The 22,124-nt window shown below is 34.0% G+C and overlaps 4 protein-coding genes across 7 annotated transcripts; 2 read left to right on the top strand and 2 right to left on the bottom strand.

Moving 5' to 3' along the window:
* The first annotated feature begins 333 nt into the window (after positions 1-333).
* tmem-24 (C2 domain-containing protein) lies at positions 334-6,064 on the top strand. 4 transcript variants are annotated; one of them, NM_171654.6, is made up of 15 exons: positions 334-621; positions 724-868; positions 1,885-2,038; positions 2,091-2,195; positions 2,247-2,366; positions 2,410-2,661; positions 3,282-3,431; positions 3,492-3,679; positions 3,724-4,061; positions 4,110-4,551; positions 4,594-4,806; positions 5,182-5,298; positions 5,394-5,464; positions 5,510-5,591; positions 5,651-6,064. In NM_171654.6, exons 1-15 carry the CDS (start codon positions 375-377, stop codon positions 5,724-5,726), a joined length of 2,700 nt encoding a protein of 899 aa, NP_741752.1. In that variant the 5' UTR covers positions 334-374; the 3' UTR covers positions 5,727-6,064. The 4 variants fall into 4 exon arrangements, with proteins under 4 accessions (NP_741752.1, NP_741753.1, NP_001024860.1 ...); NM_171946.7 differs by having other exon boundaries at positions 345-621; positions 5,388-5,464; NM_001029689.7 differs by lacking the exon at positions 334-621 and having other exon boundaries at positions 719-868; positions 5,651-6,062.
* A 5,411-nt stretch (positions 6,065-11,475) lies between these two features.
* Positions 11,476-12,863, top strand: gst-11 (glutathione transferase). Its single transcript, NM_076224.3, has 5 exons — positions 11,476-11,612; positions 11,699-11,791; positions 11,903-12,018; positions 12,065-12,169; positions 12,508-12,863. The coding sequence occupies exons 1-5, from the start codon at positions 11,483-11,485 to the stop codon at positions 12,673-12,675; spliced, it is 612 nt and encodes a 203-aa protein (NP_508625.1). The 5' UTR covers positions 11,476-11,482; the 3' UTR covers positions 12,676-12,863.
* Positions 12,864-14,345: 1,482 nt separating this feature from the next.
* Positions 14,346-16,914, bottom strand: vep-2 (Putative sulfotransferase vep-2; the record flags this gene model as incomplete). Its single annotated transcript, NM_076223.1, has 7 exons — positions 14,346-14,456; positions 14,507-14,615; positions 14,882-15,034; positions 15,086-15,235; positions 15,278-15,417; positions 15,462-15,560; positions 16,711-16,914. The coding sequence occupies 7 exons, from the start codon at positions 16,912-16,914 to the stop codon at positions 14,346-14,348; spliced, it is 966 nt and encodes a 321-aa protein (NP_508624.1).
* On the bottom strand, positions 16,857-21,768 carry C18B2.2 (sulfotransferase family protein). Its single transcript, NM_001392747.1, has 8 exons — positions 21,090-21,768; positions 20,023-20,121; positions 19,831-19,976; positions 19,615-19,761; positions 19,375-19,521; positions 17,818-17,926; positions 17,490-17,593; positions 16,857-17,234 (listed from the first exon to the last, which is right to left on the bottom strand). The coding sequence occupies exons 1-8, from the start codon at positions 21,312-21,314 to the stop codon at positions 17,141-17,143; spliced, it is 1,071 nt and encodes a 356-aa protein (NP_001379697.1). The 5' UTR covers positions 21,315-21,768; the 3' UTR covers positions 16,857-17,140.
* Between the last annotated feature and the right edge of the window lie 356 nt (positions 21,769-22,124).

Below are 22,124 nucleotides of genomic sequence, written 5' to 3'. Positions count from 1 at the left end.
AGGTGTCTCGTATTACCGCACACCCCGAAATCTTCTTCATCGCCCTCTTTCCTTCAAACAATATATTGACTCAATTGATTTTTTTCTTTCTATCCTATCCTGCTAATCTCAACATTTTCGACCACAAACAAAACTCTTTTCTTTTTTTTTTTCTTTTTTCTTGCCTCGCGCGCCCACCTTAGTCATCATACTTTTTAGAATGTAGTTGCACAGGAAACTGATCCTAACGATTTTACTAGTGCGATTTGATTCAAATGTGTAGAAAGATCTTATAGTTTTATTTGCACATCGGTAGCCTCTCGAAAGCTTGAGGTTTGTGGAGGTTGAAATCACTTACTGGCCTTGCTCTTATCCAAAAGGCCGTTGTTCCTAAGATGTTGTCGGGAGAACGATTCGAATCGCTTCTAAAAAGTCCGAAGCATCATGCCAAACAATTTCAAGAAAAAGTGTTAAATGCCTATAATTATGCCATTCAACTCTATACAGATGCCATCGAATCCGAAACATTTGCTACCTACGGCCAACTTATTCTTCCACTTGCAGTTCTAGTATCCGTAGTTCTTACTATTCTACTATGCAGCGTTATATGGAAAATCCTATACTACACAAGTTTCCTACAAGGTTTTATTTTTGAATCCGTACTCATTGTTTTAAAATACATTACACTAACTTACTTAAATGCATGTCTTGATTTAATTTTTTTATAAGTAAGAAGAATTTTAGTTTTGGGTTGGCTGTTTGGAGAGATGCTGTGGGTGATCCTTTCATGGGGTCTTGTCGCAGTTCTCTGCTACTTTGCCCTAAACCATCTTGGATCCACCGGCGAAGCTGCTCATACATCATCCACATTCGGCAGTTCGGTCTCTGGGTAAGTGATAATTTGAACGTGATACTTTTTTGAAACATTGTAGCGCTCCAGTAGTAGCATTTTGCCGCCATGCTCAAGCATCGATATTTAGTGCGAGCTCGAGCTCTCTGTTCAAATATTAGACAGGGTGATGCGAGCAGCGCGTACTTCAACGTCTCACCTTTTAGAACATACTCTCCGTTCAATTTGATGGTGAGAGAGTTGGAGATCAAAAAGGACGTGAAGTCTACAGATAAAGTCTACTGGTTGAAACACAATTACAAAAAGCACTGACAAAAATACAAGAAGCACTGACAAAACTTTGATGAAGAGTTTGTAATAAGTGTCTCTTGGACTTGGTCATATCACTATCACAATTGAAATGTTGTTTCATGAACACAAAAAGTAAGATACTCAAATTAGTCTTTTTTTAATTTTTATCTGTGATGAAAAAACACGCCATCAACGTCAACATGTATTCAATATTTAAATGTTTAGCTGTAGATTTTTTGGATTGAAACGGAAGTTTTCTGTAGTTTCAGGCTTAATAAAATGCTATTCTAGTAAGTATCAAAAGGAGTAAATACTAACGGTGTGCGAAAGTTGTTTTTTTTTTTTGGAAATTTTGTAAGATGACCTATTTTGGTATGTTGGTCAATTACTTTTTTATTGAAATAGTGGCAAAAGAAAGTCAAATATTTTATTGGATTGAACTATCAGTTTTGATTTGAAAATGAGAAAAGATTTTTAAAAATTGTATTAAAATTGCCAATTGCCAAAAATTGTTTCCATAATGCGTCGGGCGGTTTTTTTTTGGAAATTGCTGCTTTAATCAATTTTTTGAAAACTTTTTATGCTCCGAAACCAGACTAATTTTGTTTTCAGACCATTCAAAAAAGTTTACCAAAACACGCAGAAGGTAATTGTGTAGGATGATAAAAAAATATATCAAATGTTGAACAAAATTAAAAATGTTTGCGGACGCAGCCCAAAACATTTATTGCTTAAACCTCACAGTACTCAGAATATCTTTTCAGAAACGGTGTTGCAAACGGCGGAACTCATACCTCAAGCGGCGAATGGTCGAACGAAATAGTTTCATGGCTTTACTCAAACTTTCACAAAGTGCCCGCTCCCATGGATGCGTGGATTAAATCATTGAACGAGGCCGCTAAAAAAGTGACATCTCCGGTACATCTGTGTTTGTCGTTGACGCGTTTTTCACAACATTCTCATATTGCAGACAAAATGTGAAGTGCTTTTCGAGGGATTTGGAGATCACAGCGATGTGCTACAACCACCAAAGATTAGTAATGTGCGAGTTGAACACGGACCACGAGATCATTTGGTTAGTATTATGCGTCTGGAAACATTTTTTTTTAATAATTTGAATTTTAAGACTGTCCGCTCTAACGTGCATCTGCCATGTGTAAAACTGCGGTTGGTCTCTTCACAACGAACTCCCGAGAGAATGATAGTTTCAAATTACGACGTTTCGATTGTCGATTTGAGAGGAGAGGTTTGCGATTTTCGAATTTTTCGGGATATCCATGTTGTTTCAGGTGGAATGTCGAATGGCTTGCATTGCAAACCAATTGTACCTGATGGGTTGTTTCAGTGGACGACCGGAAATGGATATAGAATTGAGGAATACCGATCCGAATGCTCAATATCAAGTGTCTATTCCAATGGTTGAAGAAAGCATCAGAAGATGCCTGTTGTCGGCGGTTACTAATATCAACTTATCTGAAGAGATGCCAGAAGAGAGAAATACATTTGCTGACACTTTTAGCAGAACTATCTATAATCCACCAGTGAGTTAATTGACTTTATTATACTCACCTAATAAAGGTAAAAATGTCTATATGAGCATAATTTGAAAAACAAAACTTTCTGTTTTGCAATTACACAATCAGATTCAATTTTGATGCCAATTTTTGAGTCATGAAAATGTGATCAGGGTGCAATTTTTTGAATACCAGGACTTCGATAATTGCCGAAAATTCTCACCTGAGATAGTTTTGACAATTGGTTAAAGCCGAAAACATAAATTGTATTTTGGAAGTAGGCATTGTTGATTTTAGAAATTGACAAAATTGTAAGTTATGTATTTTTGTTGAAGAAATATTTAGGAGTTGTTTTGGACAATATATTAAGCAAGTAACAATCAGATCATTATATAATTCCTACCATTTTGGCGCGCGAATATCTTGTAGCGAGGGGACCTAAATCTCTCATCGCCGAACGCTCTCTCGCTTCCGCTTCGCCAGAAAGTAGGCATTCTCATAAACTGATGGTTTTTTTAAATATATGTTCTCTTGAAAAATGAAGCGATTTTTGCACTAGCTCAATCAATCTCAGCACTATTTTCACAAGAGAGACTAGGAAAATTGGGAAGGCCAAAAAATTTAAATTTAAATTTAATTTTTTTTAGACCCATTCCCCATCTGGAACAATGCGCAACTCGTACAACAACTATGACACCAACCTTCACGTGGACGCTTATGGTACCCAATCTTCTCATAGAAGCAATAGTCCATCTGGGGATGTTCCTGAGATGTTCAAAAAATTAAACGAATCTCATGTGAGTTTTAAGTCCATTAACCATTATAATTGAATTTCATTTTTTAAATGGTTGTTTCAGTTGATCAGTCCATCCTATAACACAAATTCTATTCCAAATAAAATGCGAATCAAAGTCATCAAAGCAAGTCGCCTTGGGAGAGAAGTTTCTCAACCGTTTGTAAATGTTGAAATGGATGAGCCAGCTCAAAAATACTCAACCACAAAGGGAATCAATGCAAATCCGTTTTGGGAGGAAACTTTTGATTTGTATGGAATACCAAATAACTTTTTTGAAAAAAATATGGTTTCAGCGATTTGACCCCTGCAACTGAAGAAATTCTTTTCGAAATCTACGAGGGAAATGACAAGCTTCACATGAACGACGATGAAGGATTCTTGGGTCTAGCTATTGTTAACTTTGAGGAAATCAGAAGAAGTGGGGAGACCGTTCACTCTTTGAAACTTCAAGGAAGACCATATCGAAAAGATGCGATCAGTGGAGAGATCACTGTTCAGTTTGACTTCTTCTATGACCCAAATTTGTTGACTTCTGGAAAACTGACAGACACGGTTAAAGTTACAAATCCAAACGGTTCTGAATTCCGAGAGACACTTACAACGCATAGAAGACCGATATATGACCCACACGGTATAGTGCTCACAACTTATGTCCAATATAGTACCTAAGATATTTCAGACAACTTTGATGGTCATGAGCCAATTGTACCTTCAAAAACTACCACTGTGACAGTTAAGACAGTCTCTCAGACTCTCAAGGAAAAGCCTACTATTCAATCAGTTCATGGGTCACTTGAAAATGCTGTTGATCCGGCAACGCAGAAAATTCTTGATCGCCAATTCAAAAACCACAATGACCCGAAGACTCGCGAGCTTGAGGCAAAACTTCAATCAGTTGCGCAGAGCATGTCTGCGTCTAGTACTTTAGATAGACCATCCAAAAATGGAAACAATGGGCAATATTATCGTGATCAAACAGCGCCACCCGAGTTTCATGAAGAACTGGATGTTAGACAGAGCAGAGACAAGTCGAAGAAGGCTCCAACAGAGAAACGAGATCGTTCATTCTTCGGTGAACTGAAAGATAGGCTCAGTGGTAGACGAGGCAGAAGTCAAAAAAGGTATAGGGTTATCCAGAAACTTTTGTAATGTTCAATTTCCAGATCAAAATCAGTCGACGTAGAGAATAATCAGCTGTTGGAAGAAGCAGTATCTCTACCACCATCTAGAGATCCTAGCAGAACTCGATATGCAGTTTCATCAAACGACAAATATCGGGAGACGCATTCGGTCGGAGGAAGAAGTGGAGAGTCTACGAAGAGTTTGTATCAGCATAGCACACTTATTCTTGAGTTAGATCAGGATAAACAAGCAAAGTGAGTTGATTACACAAGAAGTTTCAGAAAATATTAGTTTGGTTACATCAACATTTTCTTAAAGGTTGCATTATCATAACTTTAAAAAAGTAAATTATGAACTGAAGAATAATTGTTCTTTAAAATCCTATTTTGTTGAGTTTAAAAATTTTTCTGAGAATATGTCAGTTCAAATTGAATGGTTTGAAGTTCGATCCTAATAGTAAGCGCTATGCATTGCGAATGTGGAAAGGCAGGCGCATCTTCTATTTAGCAAAACAGAGCATCTTTAGAGCTCTTGCGCCTCTAGCCAAACTGGCAAAAACTGTTAAAAGTTTGCCAAAAAGTTTCAACACTTTATTCTTAAACTTTTAATTTATTCTTAAACTTTTCCAGATACTTCCTCATCCCTCCAGCAATGCTCAATGAGCCAGCTGCATCTCGATTAATGAGGAAAGGAAAGAAACTTCACATCTACAACGATCATACATTTGTTGCCGTCAAAGTAAAAGGGTAATAATTTTATTCGAGTGTCCTCACTTGTATCGTCTTTGTCCTGTTTCACTTTATGTTAAAGTCAAAAAACACGATACTAATGTTAGTTGCAGCGGTGCCACGTGCAATGTGTGCCAGCAAAGGATTCGAAGCAGTTTTTCCAAGCAAGCTTATCAGTGCAGAGGTACTTTTGTGGAATGTGTTGTTAGATACACGTAATTTTTTTCAGACTGCAAAATGGTATGCCATAAAACTTGTCACTACAAAACCGATGCATTCTGCACTCAGAGTAATGTTTCCAAACTGCAAATGTAAGTTTTCAAGAACTATCCGGGAAAATTTTACAAAAATTCTAAAAATGTAAATTCAGAGCAAAAGACGTCGATTGGGCTCACTTCCTCAGTCATTATCAATTGGAAGAATTTATTTCCAGTGAAGGATTATAATCAATAAATAAAAATAATCATAAAAAACTCACACTTGCCTTCTGTCATTCATTCTTTTTGATTCATATTTTCCCCCAATTTTTCCCAAATAACTCGTTTTTCCTACTAGTTATGTTTTGCTCAACTTCTCAATTGTTTCAAATTTAGAATTAACATAGTCTAAAAAGTTTTAAAATTCACCTCCTGTTCATTCTTGAAAATTCATTCAACTGGAGGATAAACTCCAAAGATGTATTCTGAGTAAACATTCAGAAAATATCATTTTCATTTGGAGTTGGGCTCTTCCTTGATTTAATGAAAAAAAAAACCTCAATTTGAAATAAATTATTTTCAATATTTGCGTAAGGGACTTGCAACGCAGAAAACTTTGATTCCCGGTTTCCAAGAAAATTTTGAAGATGTCGTGAGAAGCTTGTTATTGGTTTTCAGCACGCTAGAATGTTTTGCAGTTAAATTCCAAAAATTGAAAGTAGACATTTTATAGTGACAAATATCAAATGCAAACGTAACTAACATAAAATTACAAAAACCACCTGCTTTCTAATTTGAGGCAAATTGCATTCCTCACGTTCAGGAGTAGGAAATAACGAAAAATTTATGATCGAATAACAAATTGTTAATTAAAAGTATGTTTTTGATATTTCATCAAAACCAGGTTTTAGTTATGTTTGGCACCATTTTTAAAATTTACATTATCTACATTACAGTGGAGAAGCGGTAAAAGTACCATAGGGCTTCTGTAAATTACAGGCGTATTTGAATAATTTATCAGAAATGTTTCTGATCAGTTTCAGTAGTTTTAATTGTTATTATCAAAAATATAATTCCAAGTTCTTTAAATAGAAATGTGCACGTAATTTCCCTTTCAGAAAACAAATAATCGGGCGTACACGCTCTTTATGTTACCGGGGTCCGGCCATTTCCTTCTCAAGAAAAACCCTTGTCCATGGAGCTCACTGAATTATTCCAAATTGAGCGGTGTTGTCCATATCACATTTCTCCTGTCGTTCAAAGAGCCAACCACGTTTCTTCCTGTCTATCCAACCGGCCTTGCACCACTCCCCCCCTCTTTTCTGCCATCATCGTATTCTGTTTCATTTGGCGTTTGACTGACGACTTGTTTCTCTAATGTTTCTTGTTACTAGACAAATATTTTCAGATTTTCAAACTGATATAGCACATTGACAAAATAGAATAAGTTTCACTTTTTGATTTGGAGAATTTCTCCAAATTCGAATCTGTACAATTCTCTAATGGAAGTAATTAGGGCGTAAAAAAATATATAATATAAAACTCGTTGACAACCAGTATTATGAGATTTGTAGTAAAAGTGTTTTCACTTGTAAATAAATTGAAATTTCAAAAAAGTGCTAAAAAGTTTTAATTTGTTTTTTCACATTTTCGGGCTGAAGCTATCTTAAAATAAATTTTCGGATATAAAAAAGTAATTTTTTCTAAATTTAGAAGAAAGATGAGGTGTGCATTTTAATACACAATTTTATGGTTTTTGACCTAATATCTGTTATTTTTGAGATATTTAAGAATATTTGGGGATCATAACCTTTGATATCAAAAAATACTGGCAAGTTTTCATGAAATATTGAAGAAAATACGATACCACCGAGGTCGTTGTAAAGATTAATTTTTGTCTCTTGGAATATGGTTTAAACACATACATATACACATACATAAACACATACGTAAACACATACATATTAGTTTTTTCAGACAACGTTTTGGTCAATTACCAAGTTTTTAAAAAATTCGGATTTTTAAAGAAGTTTTGAAATTCTTTGCGGGTTTCCTTACTTAACTTTACCGTTAAAATACAAAAAAAAATGAAAACATTACTGAAACATATCATTTGAAGAAAATAAAAGTAAAAAACTCACTTTTGATTGTAAATGAAAAAATTCGGCTACATAGTTTAAGCAATTTCCATATAAAACTTTCAGACCTTAAACTTATAAGTGACATCATTGCTACAACTTTCGTTATATCAAACATCCACGTTTTTCCTCGAATTTCCAAAAAAGCTCACATATCTCATCATTTGCCTATTCTTTTTTCACTTTGCAACCACCCCAGACGTTTCCACTTCCAAGACAAACTTTTAGTCTTAAATGAATCATTTGTCAAGTGCACAAGGACGACAGGATTGGAGTCTTTTTTTGCACCGAACTATACTACATATGTGCTTGAGAAGTTCGGAAAGTTTCACTTTGGAAGATACATTGACTCCTGAAAACTTTTGCCTTGTCAAGTGTGCTTTAGAAAAGTACCCTCTCCTTTTTCTTTTCGCATCTTTTCATCACAATTTCAACAAAAAATTTGAGAGTTACATTTACTCTTTCTCTTCGATTCACTTCCTTCTTCACAGAACTCAAACTCAATCTCATCTCGTTTTTTTCTCAGTTTTCCTCTTATTCTGTTCGTTTTTTTTTTCATTTTCTCATGATTATAGTAAAGTAAAGTAATAAGGAAGAGTGCACTGATTTTCTCTGATTTTCTGAGTTTTACGTTCTGTGCTCTATTTTCTTTGCCAGTAATTTTCCATCGAACTAATGGGCTTTCCGAGAAAGAGAATAAATGAGAAAAAATAACTGCACGGAATGAAAAAGGGATTCGAGAAGGAGAAAACTATTTCCCTTTTTCCATTTTGGCGTGCCCTTATCTTTTCAAACGACTTTGTTAGAAGTGGCAATAAAATCAGTTAGCGTGACGAGAAGCCACCACTTTTTATCCGTTTGGGACCTATTCGGAACGGAAAATGGCTCCGGCTCCATTGCTTACCTCGCGCGGGTAAAAAAAAAAACCGAATTGAGTATTGACCTTGCGGCAAAAGCAGTCATTTATAAATAAACTTGCTAGGTAAGATGAATACCTGGGAAGTTTATTAGTCTGACTAAGATATTTGACATTTCAAAGATAAAAAATTTATTTCGCTCATACTAGAAGTGTGTTTTTTGGGCAACATGTTAGCCATACATTTTGTAAAATACTTTTGAATAGGTAACTCATAAAACTACTTATTGTATTACAGAATTTAGTCATAAAAAATATATTGGCACTTTAAAATAGTGTTTTTCATGAAGGATTTAAATTATATATAAAAAATACCAATTTTCCTCTATGACTATTGCAGCCTCAAACAGTCTTGAACTGAATTTTTGCCATTCAAGTAGTACTCTGTGGAAATTTTTATTAGTTTGTAATTTTTAAGTTAAAATAAACTTAAACTGTTCAAAATTTTAACTATATAATAGGTGAGTACGTATCTTTTAACGTTACATCAAAAAAATAATTAGAACATTTGAAGAAGTAAAAACATGCATTTGAAGGTTTTGTAAATGGATTTTTTTTATCAGACAAAATAATAAAATTAACTATGTACATGTTCCACATATTCTGGTTTTTAAAACAAGAAATATATTCAAAATCAAACAATTGATGTTCATTTGCAACCCAGTTATTTTCGCAAAAGATCAATTGTGCCAGTAATTCCAGAAATTTTTTGCCACGTTTTGAGGTTTTTTTGCATAAATATTTTGTTGACTTTCCTAACTCGGAAATTCCTGAAACACATAATTCCGGCTGTTTTGGGTACATTCCTTATCACTCAAAAAAAACCAGCAAAACTTTGACCAAATTTGCGCTATGACAAACAATTAGCGCTGATCATTAGTGAAATACATAGAAACTAGAAAATATTTTTTTCTATTTTCGGTTTCGTCGTATATGGTGTGGTGCATTATTCATGCAATGAGTTCGAGTAGAATTCTCACATTTTTTTGCCATAATCCACCTACGTAGTTATACATAGTTTCTCCGTTTTTTACCCAAATGAGGCTATTTTGTTTCAATATTTCCTTTCTTTTGCTTTAAATGTATACTCAAAAAATGAAGGGCTCAGTTGAATTTTTTCTGAATGTTATATTCATATTTACGAGTTTTTCATTTGATATGACAAAACCAGTAATCTTCTATGTATTTCTCCGTAATCAGCCTGTTTGGCAAAACAAAATATTCGGGTAGAAGAATAACAACAATAATTAAAAAATCAGTAGCGTTTTTTTTTCAGTTTTACCGAACTTTTCAAGCAGAACAGAGCTCCTACGTCAGAGAGAGGCATGTTTTTTCAAAGTCATTGTTAACATAGAGTTTGCTCCTTTCCATCTTTCCGTCTTTTTTTTCGTGTTTTTTTTCTTTTCCTTGAAAAGTTTTTGCAGTGAATGACTACTTGGGTTTAGACGTTAGATTGTCCTGCTCAAAGTTGTTTCGCCTCAAAATTTTCATTTTGGCTTTGCTTGTCTAATCAAAATCTAATAGTAAACCAAAAATATCCAATCAAAGTTTTTTTTTCATTTAGTTTTCAATCAGCGTAAACTTTTTCCTTTTTTTCATTTCCATCACCTCTTTTTCTCTAAAAGGGGGCGTCTTCGTGCTCAAAAAGATGGGGGATGGTGCTTGGTTGGTGAGCTCTCCTTGCAGGCATACGTCAGATTGAGGCCCGCCCGATTTTCTCGTTCAGACGAGCAGCCGTAGTTAATTGAATTTCGCTCCGGCGCCTGCCGAAATCATTTCAGCACTTAAAAATTGCATCTCATCACGCCTTCTCTCATTTCTTTTCTCGTTGAAACTTTTGGAATTCGTCGAGGCGCCTACGCCACTGCAAAAATTTATTTGTGGAGTTTTTTTTCGTTTTTTTTTAAATGTTTTCAATTTTGGAACGTTCTCATATTGCATAGACTTGAACGCCTTGTTTTTGAAAAAAAAAATTCAATACAATATTTTTAAAGATGGGAATTTGATCTAAATACATTAAGAATAATTCACAACGACCAAGTAACATAATAAAACACTTTTAAAGTTTTTAGATTTTTCATAATTTTTGGTTTTGAGAAAACCCAAGCAATGTTTCATGTTCCGACCCTTACAATGTTTTAATACAAATAATTAAAATAGAATTACAGTATTAAAATAGTAATACAATTTTTTTATTGGACAGCCTCCAAAATTATGAGTGGCAAAAACAGAGTAATTGTCACTTTTTGTGATATTTGGTCATTTTGGGACAGTAGGAGAAATTGTTAACACATTCCCCACTGACGCTGCTCCATCTTTAAAACGTCTACACACTTTGTTTTCACCGCACAATACATTCTGACCTGAAAAATTGGTAAAAATTAAAAATATCAGGTAGGCCGAAAAAAATATGCTCTTTTTTACTTTACTTTACTCTACCTTCATTGAGCAAACAAACTGAAATAATACTAAATTATCAGAAACAATCTGCATGGGCACATCAAAATCTTTTCAGTTAAACTTTTGATAAATTTAACTACACAGTTGTTTTGTATGATTTTGAGTCAAGATTCTTGACTCTTTTAGAGCTATTGACCAAGATGCAAACTTTTTTATGTTTTTACAAAATTGATCCGTTTCAGAAAACACACAAACTTGAAAAATAGTTTGTATTCAAATCTCTATCAATTTTATTTGTTAGTTTTGTGCTGTTGAATATTGTGTTTTAATGAAAAATCAAGTATTTGACTACGTGACTATAACAACAAATTTATTTCACTGAACTTCAGAAATAGTGCAACTTCTTTCATTAGAGCACTATAAATTTTTTGATTGCACTTTCCCAGTGCTCTTCCAACCACTAATTGATTGTCCAACACTTTTCCCTGGACCACTTTTCGTTTTCGTTTGGAACATTTTTTTTTTGTTAATTTCAACTATATTCAGTCATGATGGAGTACAAACTGCAATATTTCAATATGATGGGAAGAGCTGAGCCCGCAAGGCTTATCTTCGCCTACGCAGGAGTGCAGTACACGGATGAAAGAGTGGAAAAGTCGGCATGGCCGGAAATTAAAGCAAGTGCGTGAGTTGAAAAGTTGAGATATTGGTTTGAAAACTTGAAAATTAACTAAGAGTATACGCACGCGGTTACCTATATTTTTCAGCAACACCACATGGAAAGCTGCCAGTTTTATATGTGGATGGTGCAAAATTGGCTCAAAGTAGGGTTATCGAGCGTTATCTTGGAAAGGTATTTGGTGAGTTAAATAATAATCAAAAATTACATCAAATTTTGAATAACTGAATCTAATGGTGGTGGAAAAAAAAAGCTCACAAAAAATAAAGTAATTAATTTATAAATTTTCAAGGACTTGCCGGAGAAACAGACTGGGAGACTGCAAAGATGGATGAGCTTGTGGCATGTGTTGAGGATTTTCTCATCGAAATTCAACCGTGGTTCAAAGAACAAGATAATGCTAAAAAGGTTCTGAAACTTTAAAGAGAAATAATTGGAAATATTTGAATTTCAGGTAGAAATCTTCAAAAAACTCATCGAAAGCACAATCATTCCGTTCATCAGCGCGTTTGAAAACATTCTCGTCACAAATGGAACCGGTTACTTTGTAGGTGATAAGGTAGGTAATGATGGGGGTTTTGCGAAAAAACATTTTGTGGAAAAAAGTGCCATCAAATTTACTCTAAAACAGAGCTTATATTATCGTTAATGTTAAAAAAACTAGTTTCTAATTCAACAAAATGTTCCAGCTTCGTCAAAAAGTTTTCATTTAAAATAAAATTTGAACTTGATAATTGTTCATTTTCCTAATTGTCGCATTTCTGAATGACCATATTATTGAATTGCCGTAAATTTTGTAAATCCGCAGGTGTCTACTTATAGAATTGCCGAAAATGTTGTTCCTACTGTACTGAAACTCAACAAATTTTGTTTCATTTCAAAGTGTTCTCATTTCAGATATCCTACGCCGATCTTGCCATTTTCCACATTTTCTGGTTTATGAACTCCAAAATCTTGCCTGGTGCACTTCGAAAATATCCAAAACTACAGGAATTCATTGAAAAAATTACTGCGATCGACTCGATCAAGTCGTGGATCAACTCTCGCCCAAAAACTGAAGCATAAAAAATTGCATAATTATTATTTTTCTTTTTTTTTAAGATGGAAATTAATACTCTGTGTTCAACATTAATTTGCAATTAGGCAACTTTATACTTGCATACAAACATTCCATTTTCTATTCTTGTAAATTCTTCATTTCACAAATTGAAAGTAATATATAAATTTATTCCGAATACTAGTACCTAATAATATATATATATATTTTTTTTTAATATTTGACTTTTCTAACAGAGACGTTTAAAAATAAATTAAACTAGAATAATCTTCATCAAAAACCCTTAAAGAAGGAGTATCTTCAATGGGAAAATGGGTTTAAAATGTAGTGTTCGTGCTCGAACTTACGAATATTACAAAAGAAAAGGGGAAAATCCGTTAACATTCAGCATTTTAAGTCGAAAAAATCTTTGAACATTAACTAGAGAAATCCTAGGCCACGACGATCTTTCGAATTTTTATTTGTTTTGGTATTGTATTTTGAAAAAATACTTAATACAATTCCTTCTTCCCAGTTTTCTTGAACTTTTTGAGAAAAAAAGCAAATTAAAGTTCGAAAAAATCACATTTAAATTAATACTTTGTTTACTAATATGACCTAGAAATCGCGTGGTGGCCTAGTATTCAATTGCGCGCGTGACATTATATGTGACAACTTAGTGACAACTGGGTAACAACTGAGTGACAACTGGGTGACAACTGAGTGACAACTGGGTGACAACTGAGTGACAACTGGGTGACAACAACTGGGTGACAACACCTGGGTGACAACTGAGTGACAACTGGGTGACAACTGAGAGACAACTGGGTGATAACTGGGTGACAACTGGGTGACAACTGAGTGACAACTGGGTGACAACTGAATGACAACTGGGTGACAAATGGGTGACAACTGGGTGACAACTGAGTGACAACTAGGTGACAACTGAGTGAGAACTGGGTGACAACTGAGTGCCAACTGGGTGACAACTGAGTGACAACTGAGCGACAACTGGGTGACAACTGAGTGAGAACTGGGTGACAACTGAGTGACAACTGGGTGACAACTGAGTGACAACTGGGTGATAACTGGGTGACAACTGGGTGACAACTGGGTGACAACTGGGTGACAACTGGGTGACAACTGAGTGAGAACTGGGTGACAACTGAGTGAGAACTGGGTGACAACTGACAACCCGATAATATCCCTCCACTAACCCCAAACCAATATCACTTCAACAGCCGAAAACGCCTTGCCTATGTAAGCTGTGACGTCACAGACTACAAACTATGGACAGACGGACAGTATTTTTTTTATATAAGTAATGATTATTCTTTTCGTACTTCAAAGATAAATATATGTACTTAATGTTCAAAATTGATTTGCAATTAGGCAACTTTATACTTGCATACAAACATTCCTTTTTTCATTCTTGTAAATTCTTCATTTCACAAATTGAAAGTAATACATAAATGTTTTCCGAATAGTAGTACCTAATAATATATTCTTTGAAAAATTTTTGAATTTTATAACAGAGACGTTTAAAAATAAATTAAACTAGAATAATCGTTATCAAAAAGTAGGAGGCAAAGGATAGTGAAATCTGATAAAATCATAGTAGAACATTTTAACAATATACTCCAGTAAATACGGCGAGCTCATCAATCTGAAAAACTAATATTAAAACGTTAAGTTCAAATTATGAGTACCTGGAACGATAGAAGCGGCTTGCTGGTGTCCCTGTGGTAGAATGACTCGACTTTTTATATAGTAATTCATTTTTAATAAATCTGATCGAGTCACTTGGTACCTGAAAATATAATTATGTTTTACAATAAATATTTTTTAAATATATTTTACTTTTTGCCGTTTCAGCATTTCTTCTAGTTGTGGCATCATTGTGGTTTCTGGATTATTGGAATATTGAATAAACTCGAAAAATTCCAAATCTTCATTGAGATCACAATGCCTGAATGCAAAATAAAATATTTGATGAGTCTATTGCCAAAGTCTTTGGAATTTGTCCCACATTTTTCAATTTGAGGCGAGAAACAAACATTTTGCGCCTTACAACTTTAAAGCTAGAAAGTTTTGAAAATCACTTGATTTGACTAGGACTCGACCCAGAAGACAGATTTTGAAAATAGTACTGTTTAAAGATGCATAACTGTTTTTTGCAGCCAGCACTTGGAATTTTAGGTCGTGTCGAGACCTTGCAACAAAAAACCGTCTTACCAGATCTGTGGAAAAAAGTGGGCATCCTCCATAGTTCGATGGGTTTTTCGTTTGAACGAGATTTCCATCAGCCTTTTGTACTCATTTTCAATAAAACATGTCATATTTAATCCGCACCCGTTACACTGACCAGTTTCGTTTTTCTGCGATATTCTGTATGTGAAAAAGTTTTTAAAACTTTAATTGAACAAAAAAAAAACGAACCTGACACATCTATCTACATATCCTGACACAAATCTGTCAATAGGGTCTCTTGTTATCATGGAAAATAGCCAATCCGTTTTGACAAATGAAATATTATAAGCATCGCGTACAGCGTTTACACTTGAAAACTCATTCTTATTTTTACAAAACCTGAAATGAGTTAACCGTTAAATAATTGTCAATTTACAATACCTAGTACTGAATTCGTCATCAAAAGTTCTCCCGGAGTCAGCATAAGCTTTCTCATCGTATAAATAGCACATGGCCCCCGTCATCATTGTAGACATGGATTTTTGAACTACACAATTGACCATTTTATACTTTGGCGACACCTAAAAATGGAAGATTTTTGAAAAATAAACTCATCAAGACAAACCTTCAACATTGTTTCATATCTTCGGTTGTGCGGTGCGCATGTCATCCGACGACTGCATAAGTTTTTGGCAGAAATGTTCTTACTTCGTGGTGGGAGCGTCTGAAAAATCATACAATTTCGAAACAATTTTTTTTACCTTTTTCTGTTTTTTTTTTCAATTTTTTATTTTCTATAGTAGATAAGAAACTATTTACGAACAAGACCTAAGTTGGTACTTTGCAGAGATTTTCAAGAAAACAACAACATGTAACATTCCACATTCATCTGATGAAGATCGTCTTGCTCAAGCCAATATGAAATCTATTCAACATAAGTCACTTCTACAAATTTCTACAAATCTTCAGAACCTATCATAATATTATTTCCGGCAATTACTATTTTACGCCATTTGTCCCTGAAACTCAATCAACGAGATATCCCTTTATGCTGAAACCTATTGGAGCCCAAAATAGCAGCTTTCTACGTGAAACCGTTTGATTTTTGCGTTCCGTTTGAATGTGATTCACCTTTGTAAACTTATTCTCCCAACTTAATCCCCCTAACTATTTGATGGTTTATAGTATCACTTTACCATTTTTTTCCTTCTTCCCGTTGACTATTCTGTGATGTTATTTAATTTTTGTAATAACGAGAATGAATTATATATTTTTTAAAAATGGGAAAGAGATCAACCGTACTAAAAAATCATATTTTCAAAGCTTCAATTTTGAAGGGTTTGTTGGTAGAAACGCTACTATAAATCTTAGAATTAATCTATTTTGTTCAAATCTATTCATTCTTGAAAATATTGATTTTTCAGCACTGTTATCAAATAGTTTTCAAACTTCGTTCAGAAACACTATATATGAATTCTAAATATCAGTAGCAATTTTGTACACTACACGGAGTAGCAATAGTTATACTAGATGTCACAAAACAAAAACGAATAACGCTTGCATATTTCATTTTTAAAACTCTGAAACAACTTTCGAAAGCTATGTCTAAATTTTACTTTTTGTGGTTATTTTAGGTGTACGGAAGTAAAAAAAGTCCAAAAACGTTATTCTTACTGTGAGCGAGACAGAAGTAAATGTCAAAATATAAAGGTATTTTTTGGCAAACCTTTTAATTTCAGAATTAATTGGAAATTGTTTTGTATCATGTCTATTACATAGTTCATTAACAATATACGGCTAGTTTCGGAGTAGGAACAAGGTTTCTTTGTCTAAATGTTTCAAATTGTTACCTGATTAACTTTTAAAAAACTCACATGAGAATTGGCTTTAACCATCGCATTTAATGCAAACAGGCGAATTTGTTCAGCTCGCATATCCCGTGTTTTAGGAGCAATTATAATTGAACTCTCACGTGTAACAGGTCGCGATATGAATAATGTTATACAAATTACAGAAATCGAAGCTATTATGATAAGAACTCTTGCAATCGACATGATATTCGTGTGTGGGGCGAACATAATTGAAAATAAATGAAACTTCCAAAGTACCAAATTATGAAAGGATTGTGTGGGATTTGTGGTAATACCTGTGTGACGTTTTAGCCAAAAAAGGGTTTATCGATGACAAAATTGAGAAAAAAAACGAATTTGGTGCATACTTGGTAACTGAATGGCACATTATCAGACTTTTACAATAAATATGGCACATTGGGATATGGTAATCCAATATAGTATTTTTTGGCTATTAGAAGCCCTCCGGCAATGGGTAATTGAGAATGACAAAGTCGTGGTAGAACATTCGCACCACGTATTCCATTAACAGTGGGCTCTCTCGGAGTCTGCAAAAACAAATTCGTGAGGCACATTCTTGAATTTCACATAAAGACGAAGACCCCCCAAATTGTACCACCCATTACCGAGGGTAAAGCATCTGCATTTTAGAACCAGAAAATAGTGAATCGCCGGAAAAAGAAAGCGTCAAATAATGTCATGATTTCTGAGATGCTTCTTATTTCCGCACCACCATGCCGAGTCACAAGTTCACCACAACTTTTCGGACAAAATGTCATTTTCCTCCTATTTTGCATACCTACCTCCTTTGGAAAAACTCTCTGGCCGGCGAATAAGCGGTCGTATGTGAAGTTTTTCGGTTTTTGGTTAGTTCATTTTCAATATATTCCAACTCCTTTTCTGGAATCTGAAAAATAAAAAGGTAAAGCATAAGTGAAACAAAAATGTAATTCATGACCATAAAAGTGAATTGTTATTTGATGTTTATCTTCATCTCAGCATTTTTTTCATGCTGCCACAAAACCCGCAGTATAAAAAAATAACGAAAAGTGGCTTCATCACGGCTTGTGTTCCAAAACAAACTATTTTCATAACTTTAATGAGCCGGCCGGTATTTTCAACCTCACTCACCCCTTGACGTCTAGCAATTTTGAATAAGTCTTCCATGAGTTCTTTCGATGCATCACTTGAATATCTGATAAATTCATATTTATTTCGCATTGTCTTGATATCACATCTCCTGGAAAATTTGTACGTTGTTATTTTGAAATTTTTTTTGTAATTTTATAGAAAAATCAGAGTCTTACTCTAGGTGTATTATATTCAAATGATATTTTTATTTTTAATTTGAGAAATCCGAGAAATCGATTCATGCTTTGTAAAAGTTAGGATAATGTGTGTGCACTGCTACTGAAATATCGCCCAAAATAATTTAGGTGCTTGTGTATTACATGCCCTCACTTTTAAAGTAATTTTTCAAGTTATGAAAAATAAAGACGTGAACCACAATTTTATATTTTTAGGCTTAGGAAACAACATTTTCTAAGCTTAAAAAGGAAAAATGTATATCATGTTTAATTTAATTGGTGAAATTAGTAAAATATAATTTAATTTGAAAATGAGGGCATGTAATACACAAGTATCATAATTTATAAATTCGCTTACACTTGATACATATTTGAAATGTGGAGTATCACCAGTAATGCTAAAGTATACAATATCAACATTAAACTTTTTAAAAGACTTTCATAAAGCAGTCGGAATATCAATTAAAATACATCGTGATTTTGGAAAATAATCAGCAAAAGTTTTTAAGTGAAAATGTCCAAACTTTCTGAGACTATCATAACTTGCCAAAACTTTGACTGGATTTAAAAAGTGTCTTTTTGATTTCACATTGTCTGTAAAGTATATTTTGAAAAAAAAACATCCACTGGTGGTATTCCTGTTTTTTAAAACAATTTGAGATTATCTTAGAACTCTTTCATTAAATTTTAAACCATCCATTTTTCCTGAAATCTCCTAGAGTGTCATGAAACATTCCCACTTGTGCTGGTGACCAGTACTCGGCTTCACTACTAATATTTAAGATTGTACTGTCGCTTTAAAGAAATTTTGACATGACTAACGGAGTTGCTGATATTTTTCCATAAAAATTACAAAAATGGGATTTTTTTGAAATGTTAAACTTCAATCCTTTTTTAGTGATCATACACAGGTCGATCGCTAATTTAATTGAATGTGAGACTACTTATTTCATTTTCTCAGACTGTTGCGTCAAATTTTTTTCAAAATTATACTATGAACAAAAGTACAAATTAGTTATAAGGAAAATGTGGTTTTTATTACAAAATGGGAAATATCAAATGTCTGAAACAATTTTGGATTTTACTTGTTTTCAAGTGAATGTTTGTCAGTTTGTACTCTCTATGAGTATTGCGCGCGAGAACGTGTCTCAAAATTAATATTGCAGTCATGTTAATATAGAATAAACATGGTAGTGTTAGAAAAGCGCGTTCATAGAAATATGTTGTTAGATTTCTAATGCAAAACTTTTCGCGTTTTTTGATTTTTTACGACAAACCCTTCCACACAAAAAGTTTCTTTGACGTTTTTACCCTTTTCTTTGTTGTGGGTATCATTCAGAAAAACGCGAGAATCTTAATAATTCAATAGTCTTCCTCTCACCAATTCTGCGGATAAAAGTGTCGATCCTCAAAAGTGTTTGTGAGAACCCCTTTGTGGGCTTGCTTTTTGAATCTTTCATACTCGCTCAAAATGAAGCATGTCATATTCTTATCGCATCCGTTGCACGGACTCGGTCCCTCAGCCACTCTGCAATGTGACAATAAGAAGAAAAAGTAAAGAGGGGTGAGAGGGTAGTTGATGGGGGAAGAAGTTGTTGTGGACTTGGACTTTTAGACGAACCTTATGCATCTATCCACATAACCCGATATGAATCTGTCAATGGGATCTCGTGTTATCATTGACAAACTCCATCCAGTCATTTCACTCGCATTATATTTTTTCTGAAGACTCTTCAAATGACGAAATGTGTTGTCGCCTCGGCAGAGCCTTAAATTTTTAAATAGTTTTTCACTCTTAAACAATCTTCAAATCTTCAATCTTTGCTCCCTCACTCACGATTCTTTATCCCATTCGGACATGTTCATTTGCTTATCGACTCTCACAAAACGGTTTCTATTGAACAAATAACACCAGATCCCGGTTATAACCGTAGACATACTCTTGTGAACTACACAGTGGGCCATTTTGTAATCCGGCGCGACCTTTAACATAAAAGTTAGAATTATGATCTTTGCATTGGTGTCTCACTCGATATCTGGTCTCATGGTTTAAAAATGGGCGAATACAGTGATCTGTGTTGTTGCAAAACTCTCGAGCGGTTCCTTTTAAAACACGTGGTTGAACTACCTGAAATGTGCCTATAATATATTTGAAGAGCGTTTTGAAAAACAAATGTATTGGGTGTCTGTAAAATAGTTAGGTCAAACAATTGGAAGTGAAAGCAGTTGCTCAAAAACTTAATAATGTTTCAATTATTTGAATTTCCAAATTCTTACGTTTACTCACAAAATTCAAATTTTTGTAAAATGTGGCATTAAAAAACAAATTTTGGAAATATCTACACTAGCTCTTTTTTTCCAATTTTTTCAGCCATTCTCTACAGTGTGCCCAATTTTTTTGTAAGGAGGAGATTACCCAAAAAAATTGGCAGTGTTATAGTTATATTGTGAAGAATTTAACAGGGTTATTGCATTCACATTGTACCCTCTCAATTTGATCTCTAGAAGCGACGCCAAAAACATGACCTGTTCAAGTATGTGTGATGCTAATATTTTCCTAGACACGAATTTCTGAGTTTCCAAGAAATTCTTGACCTCAAAAATAGGTATATTTTTCAAGCATTTTCAAAAATTGTTTGAAATATTTTTAAGTGCCATCAAAAAAGGTGTAAACTCAGTTTTCATTTTCCGTTAAGTTTGTTCAGAACTTTTTTAAAAGATTTTTATGATCTAATTATGTTTTACTTATTTTCATTTGAACATTATAGAGATTGCGGCAATGCTCGAAGCTTTTCAAAAAGCTCACATTGATGGGAATTTCGCCAATTATAAGTTTGTGAAATTGGAAAAAAATTAAAGTATTTTCATATAATATTCGGACATGTTAGACTACAAGTGTATTTAGACCAATGGGCGGTATCTTTAAAACATTAATACTGGATAACTTTCAGCTTAGGCTATGAAGTTTTTATTCTAAACCTATGCAATAATAAAAAAATTGAACTTCCGTGTTTAGAAATGTTCACTTTTTGATACGGCTTCTACCCAACACATTATTGAAAGAACAGCTTCCCAAAATTCAAATCTAAAACTTACGTCACTGTTTTGCGCTTTTAGTTCATCCATATTGTGGTATAAACTGAAAAATGCCTTCATCTGTTTTTTCTTCGTTGGAGCATCGTCGGTATTCGAGTTAGATATTGAATATTCCTCGGATTGTTTCACAAATCGATGATAAGAATGCATGACTTCCGTCAAAAAAATAGCAGCTCCTAGTACAAATAGGACAAAACCAAGTATTCTCGGAACAATATTGGTCATTTTCAAACGCGATAATTTTGTGAATGAAAATTTGCGAACAATGAAATGAAATGGTACTTTCATGAAGGCGGAGAGATGCGTTCTTTGAAAGTAGTTTAATCTCTTTTTTGGTATTGATCTACTGTGATCAGGTACAATTTTGAATGAATATGCGGGCGGATAAATCTGTCACCCACGTGAAGCGATCTCGGTTAATCTCGCACAAAAATCGTAGAGTTGTTCTCCATTCTAGAAATGCAGGTATAGATCTAGTAAATATGAGTAATGTATGTAACATACCTGAACACACAGTAGTGATCAAAAGTCGATCGGTGTAACTTTTGAACAACAAATTTGATGTTTTTGCTTTCTGTATTTGGGTGATTTTCCAATTTTTCCTAATATTATAACTTGAAAACTGCGGATTTTGGGAAAAAAGTTTTAACGACGGAAATTTTGTGCATAATATTTTTTACATTTTTGCTGTCGCCAAATTGATATCAACAAGTTTCAAAAAAAAGTTCTGGCGGGGCAGTCTCATCGCATAGACTATTTCAGTAGTGAAACTTGTTTCGAAAAAAAACCCAATTTATTAAAAGTTGCACACATATTTGTTAGAAATAAACTTGCGACATGTCATCAGCTTTAATTTTTTTTGAGTTGAGTTAATAAAATATTGTGAAAAAAACGAGCTGACAAAATTTTGTAGAATGTTTTGCTGGGCAAAAAAAATTAGACTCAAGATCCGTAACTGAAAACTGAGAACGACCAAAAAAAAAGCTCCGAGTCTTCGGTTCCACGGATTCACAGAACGATGTAGTAGCAGGTCCC

The sequence above is a fragment of the Caenorhabditis elegans genome, chromosome X, assembly GCF_000002985.6.
Source record: "Caenorhabditis elegans chromosome X".
NCBI lineage: Eukaryota > Metazoa > Nematoda > Chromadorea > Rhabditida > Rhabditidae > Caenorhabditis > Caenorhabditis elegans.
The sequence above is the reverse complement of the archived record's forward strand: the minus strand, read 5'-3'. Positions and strand labels throughout refer to the sequence as shown.

Coding starts and splice junctions, on each gene's coding strand:
- tmem-24 (NM_171946.7), top strand. CDS start 375: ATGTTGTCGGGAGAACGATTCGAATCGCTTCTAAAAAGTCCGAAGCAT. Junction 869..1,884: donor TTCGGCAGTTCGGTCTCTGG/GTAAGTGATAAT, acceptor ATATCTTTTCAG/AAACGGTGTTGCAAACGGCG. Junction 3,432..3,491: donor AAAAATTAAACGAATCTCAT/GTGAGTTTTAAG, acceptor TGGTTGTTTCAG/TTGATCAGTCCATCCTATAA.
- C18B2.2 (NM_001392747.1), bottom strand. CDS start 21,314: ATGACCAATATTGTTCCGAGAATACTTGGTTTTGTCCTATTTGTACTA. Junction 20,122..21,089: donor TAAAAGCGCAAAACAGTGAC/GTAAGTTTTAGA, acceptor GGCACATTTCAG/GTAGTTCAACCACGTGTTTT. Junction 17,594..17,817: donor AAATTGCTAGACGTCAAGGG/GTGAGTGAGGTT, acceptor TTTATTTTTCAG/ATTCCAGAAAAGGAGTTGGA.
- gst-11 (NM_076224.3), top strand. CDS start 11,483: ATGGAGTACAAACTGCAATATTTCAATATGATGGGAAGAGCTGAGCCC. Junction 11,613..11,698: donor ATGGCCGGAAATTAAAGCAA/GTGCGTGAGTTG, acceptor TATATTTTTCAG/CAACACCACATGGAAAGCTG. Junction 12,170..12,507: donor GTTACTTTGTAGGTGATAAG/GTAGGTAATGAT, acceptor TTCTCATTTCAG/ATATCCTACGCCGATCTTGC.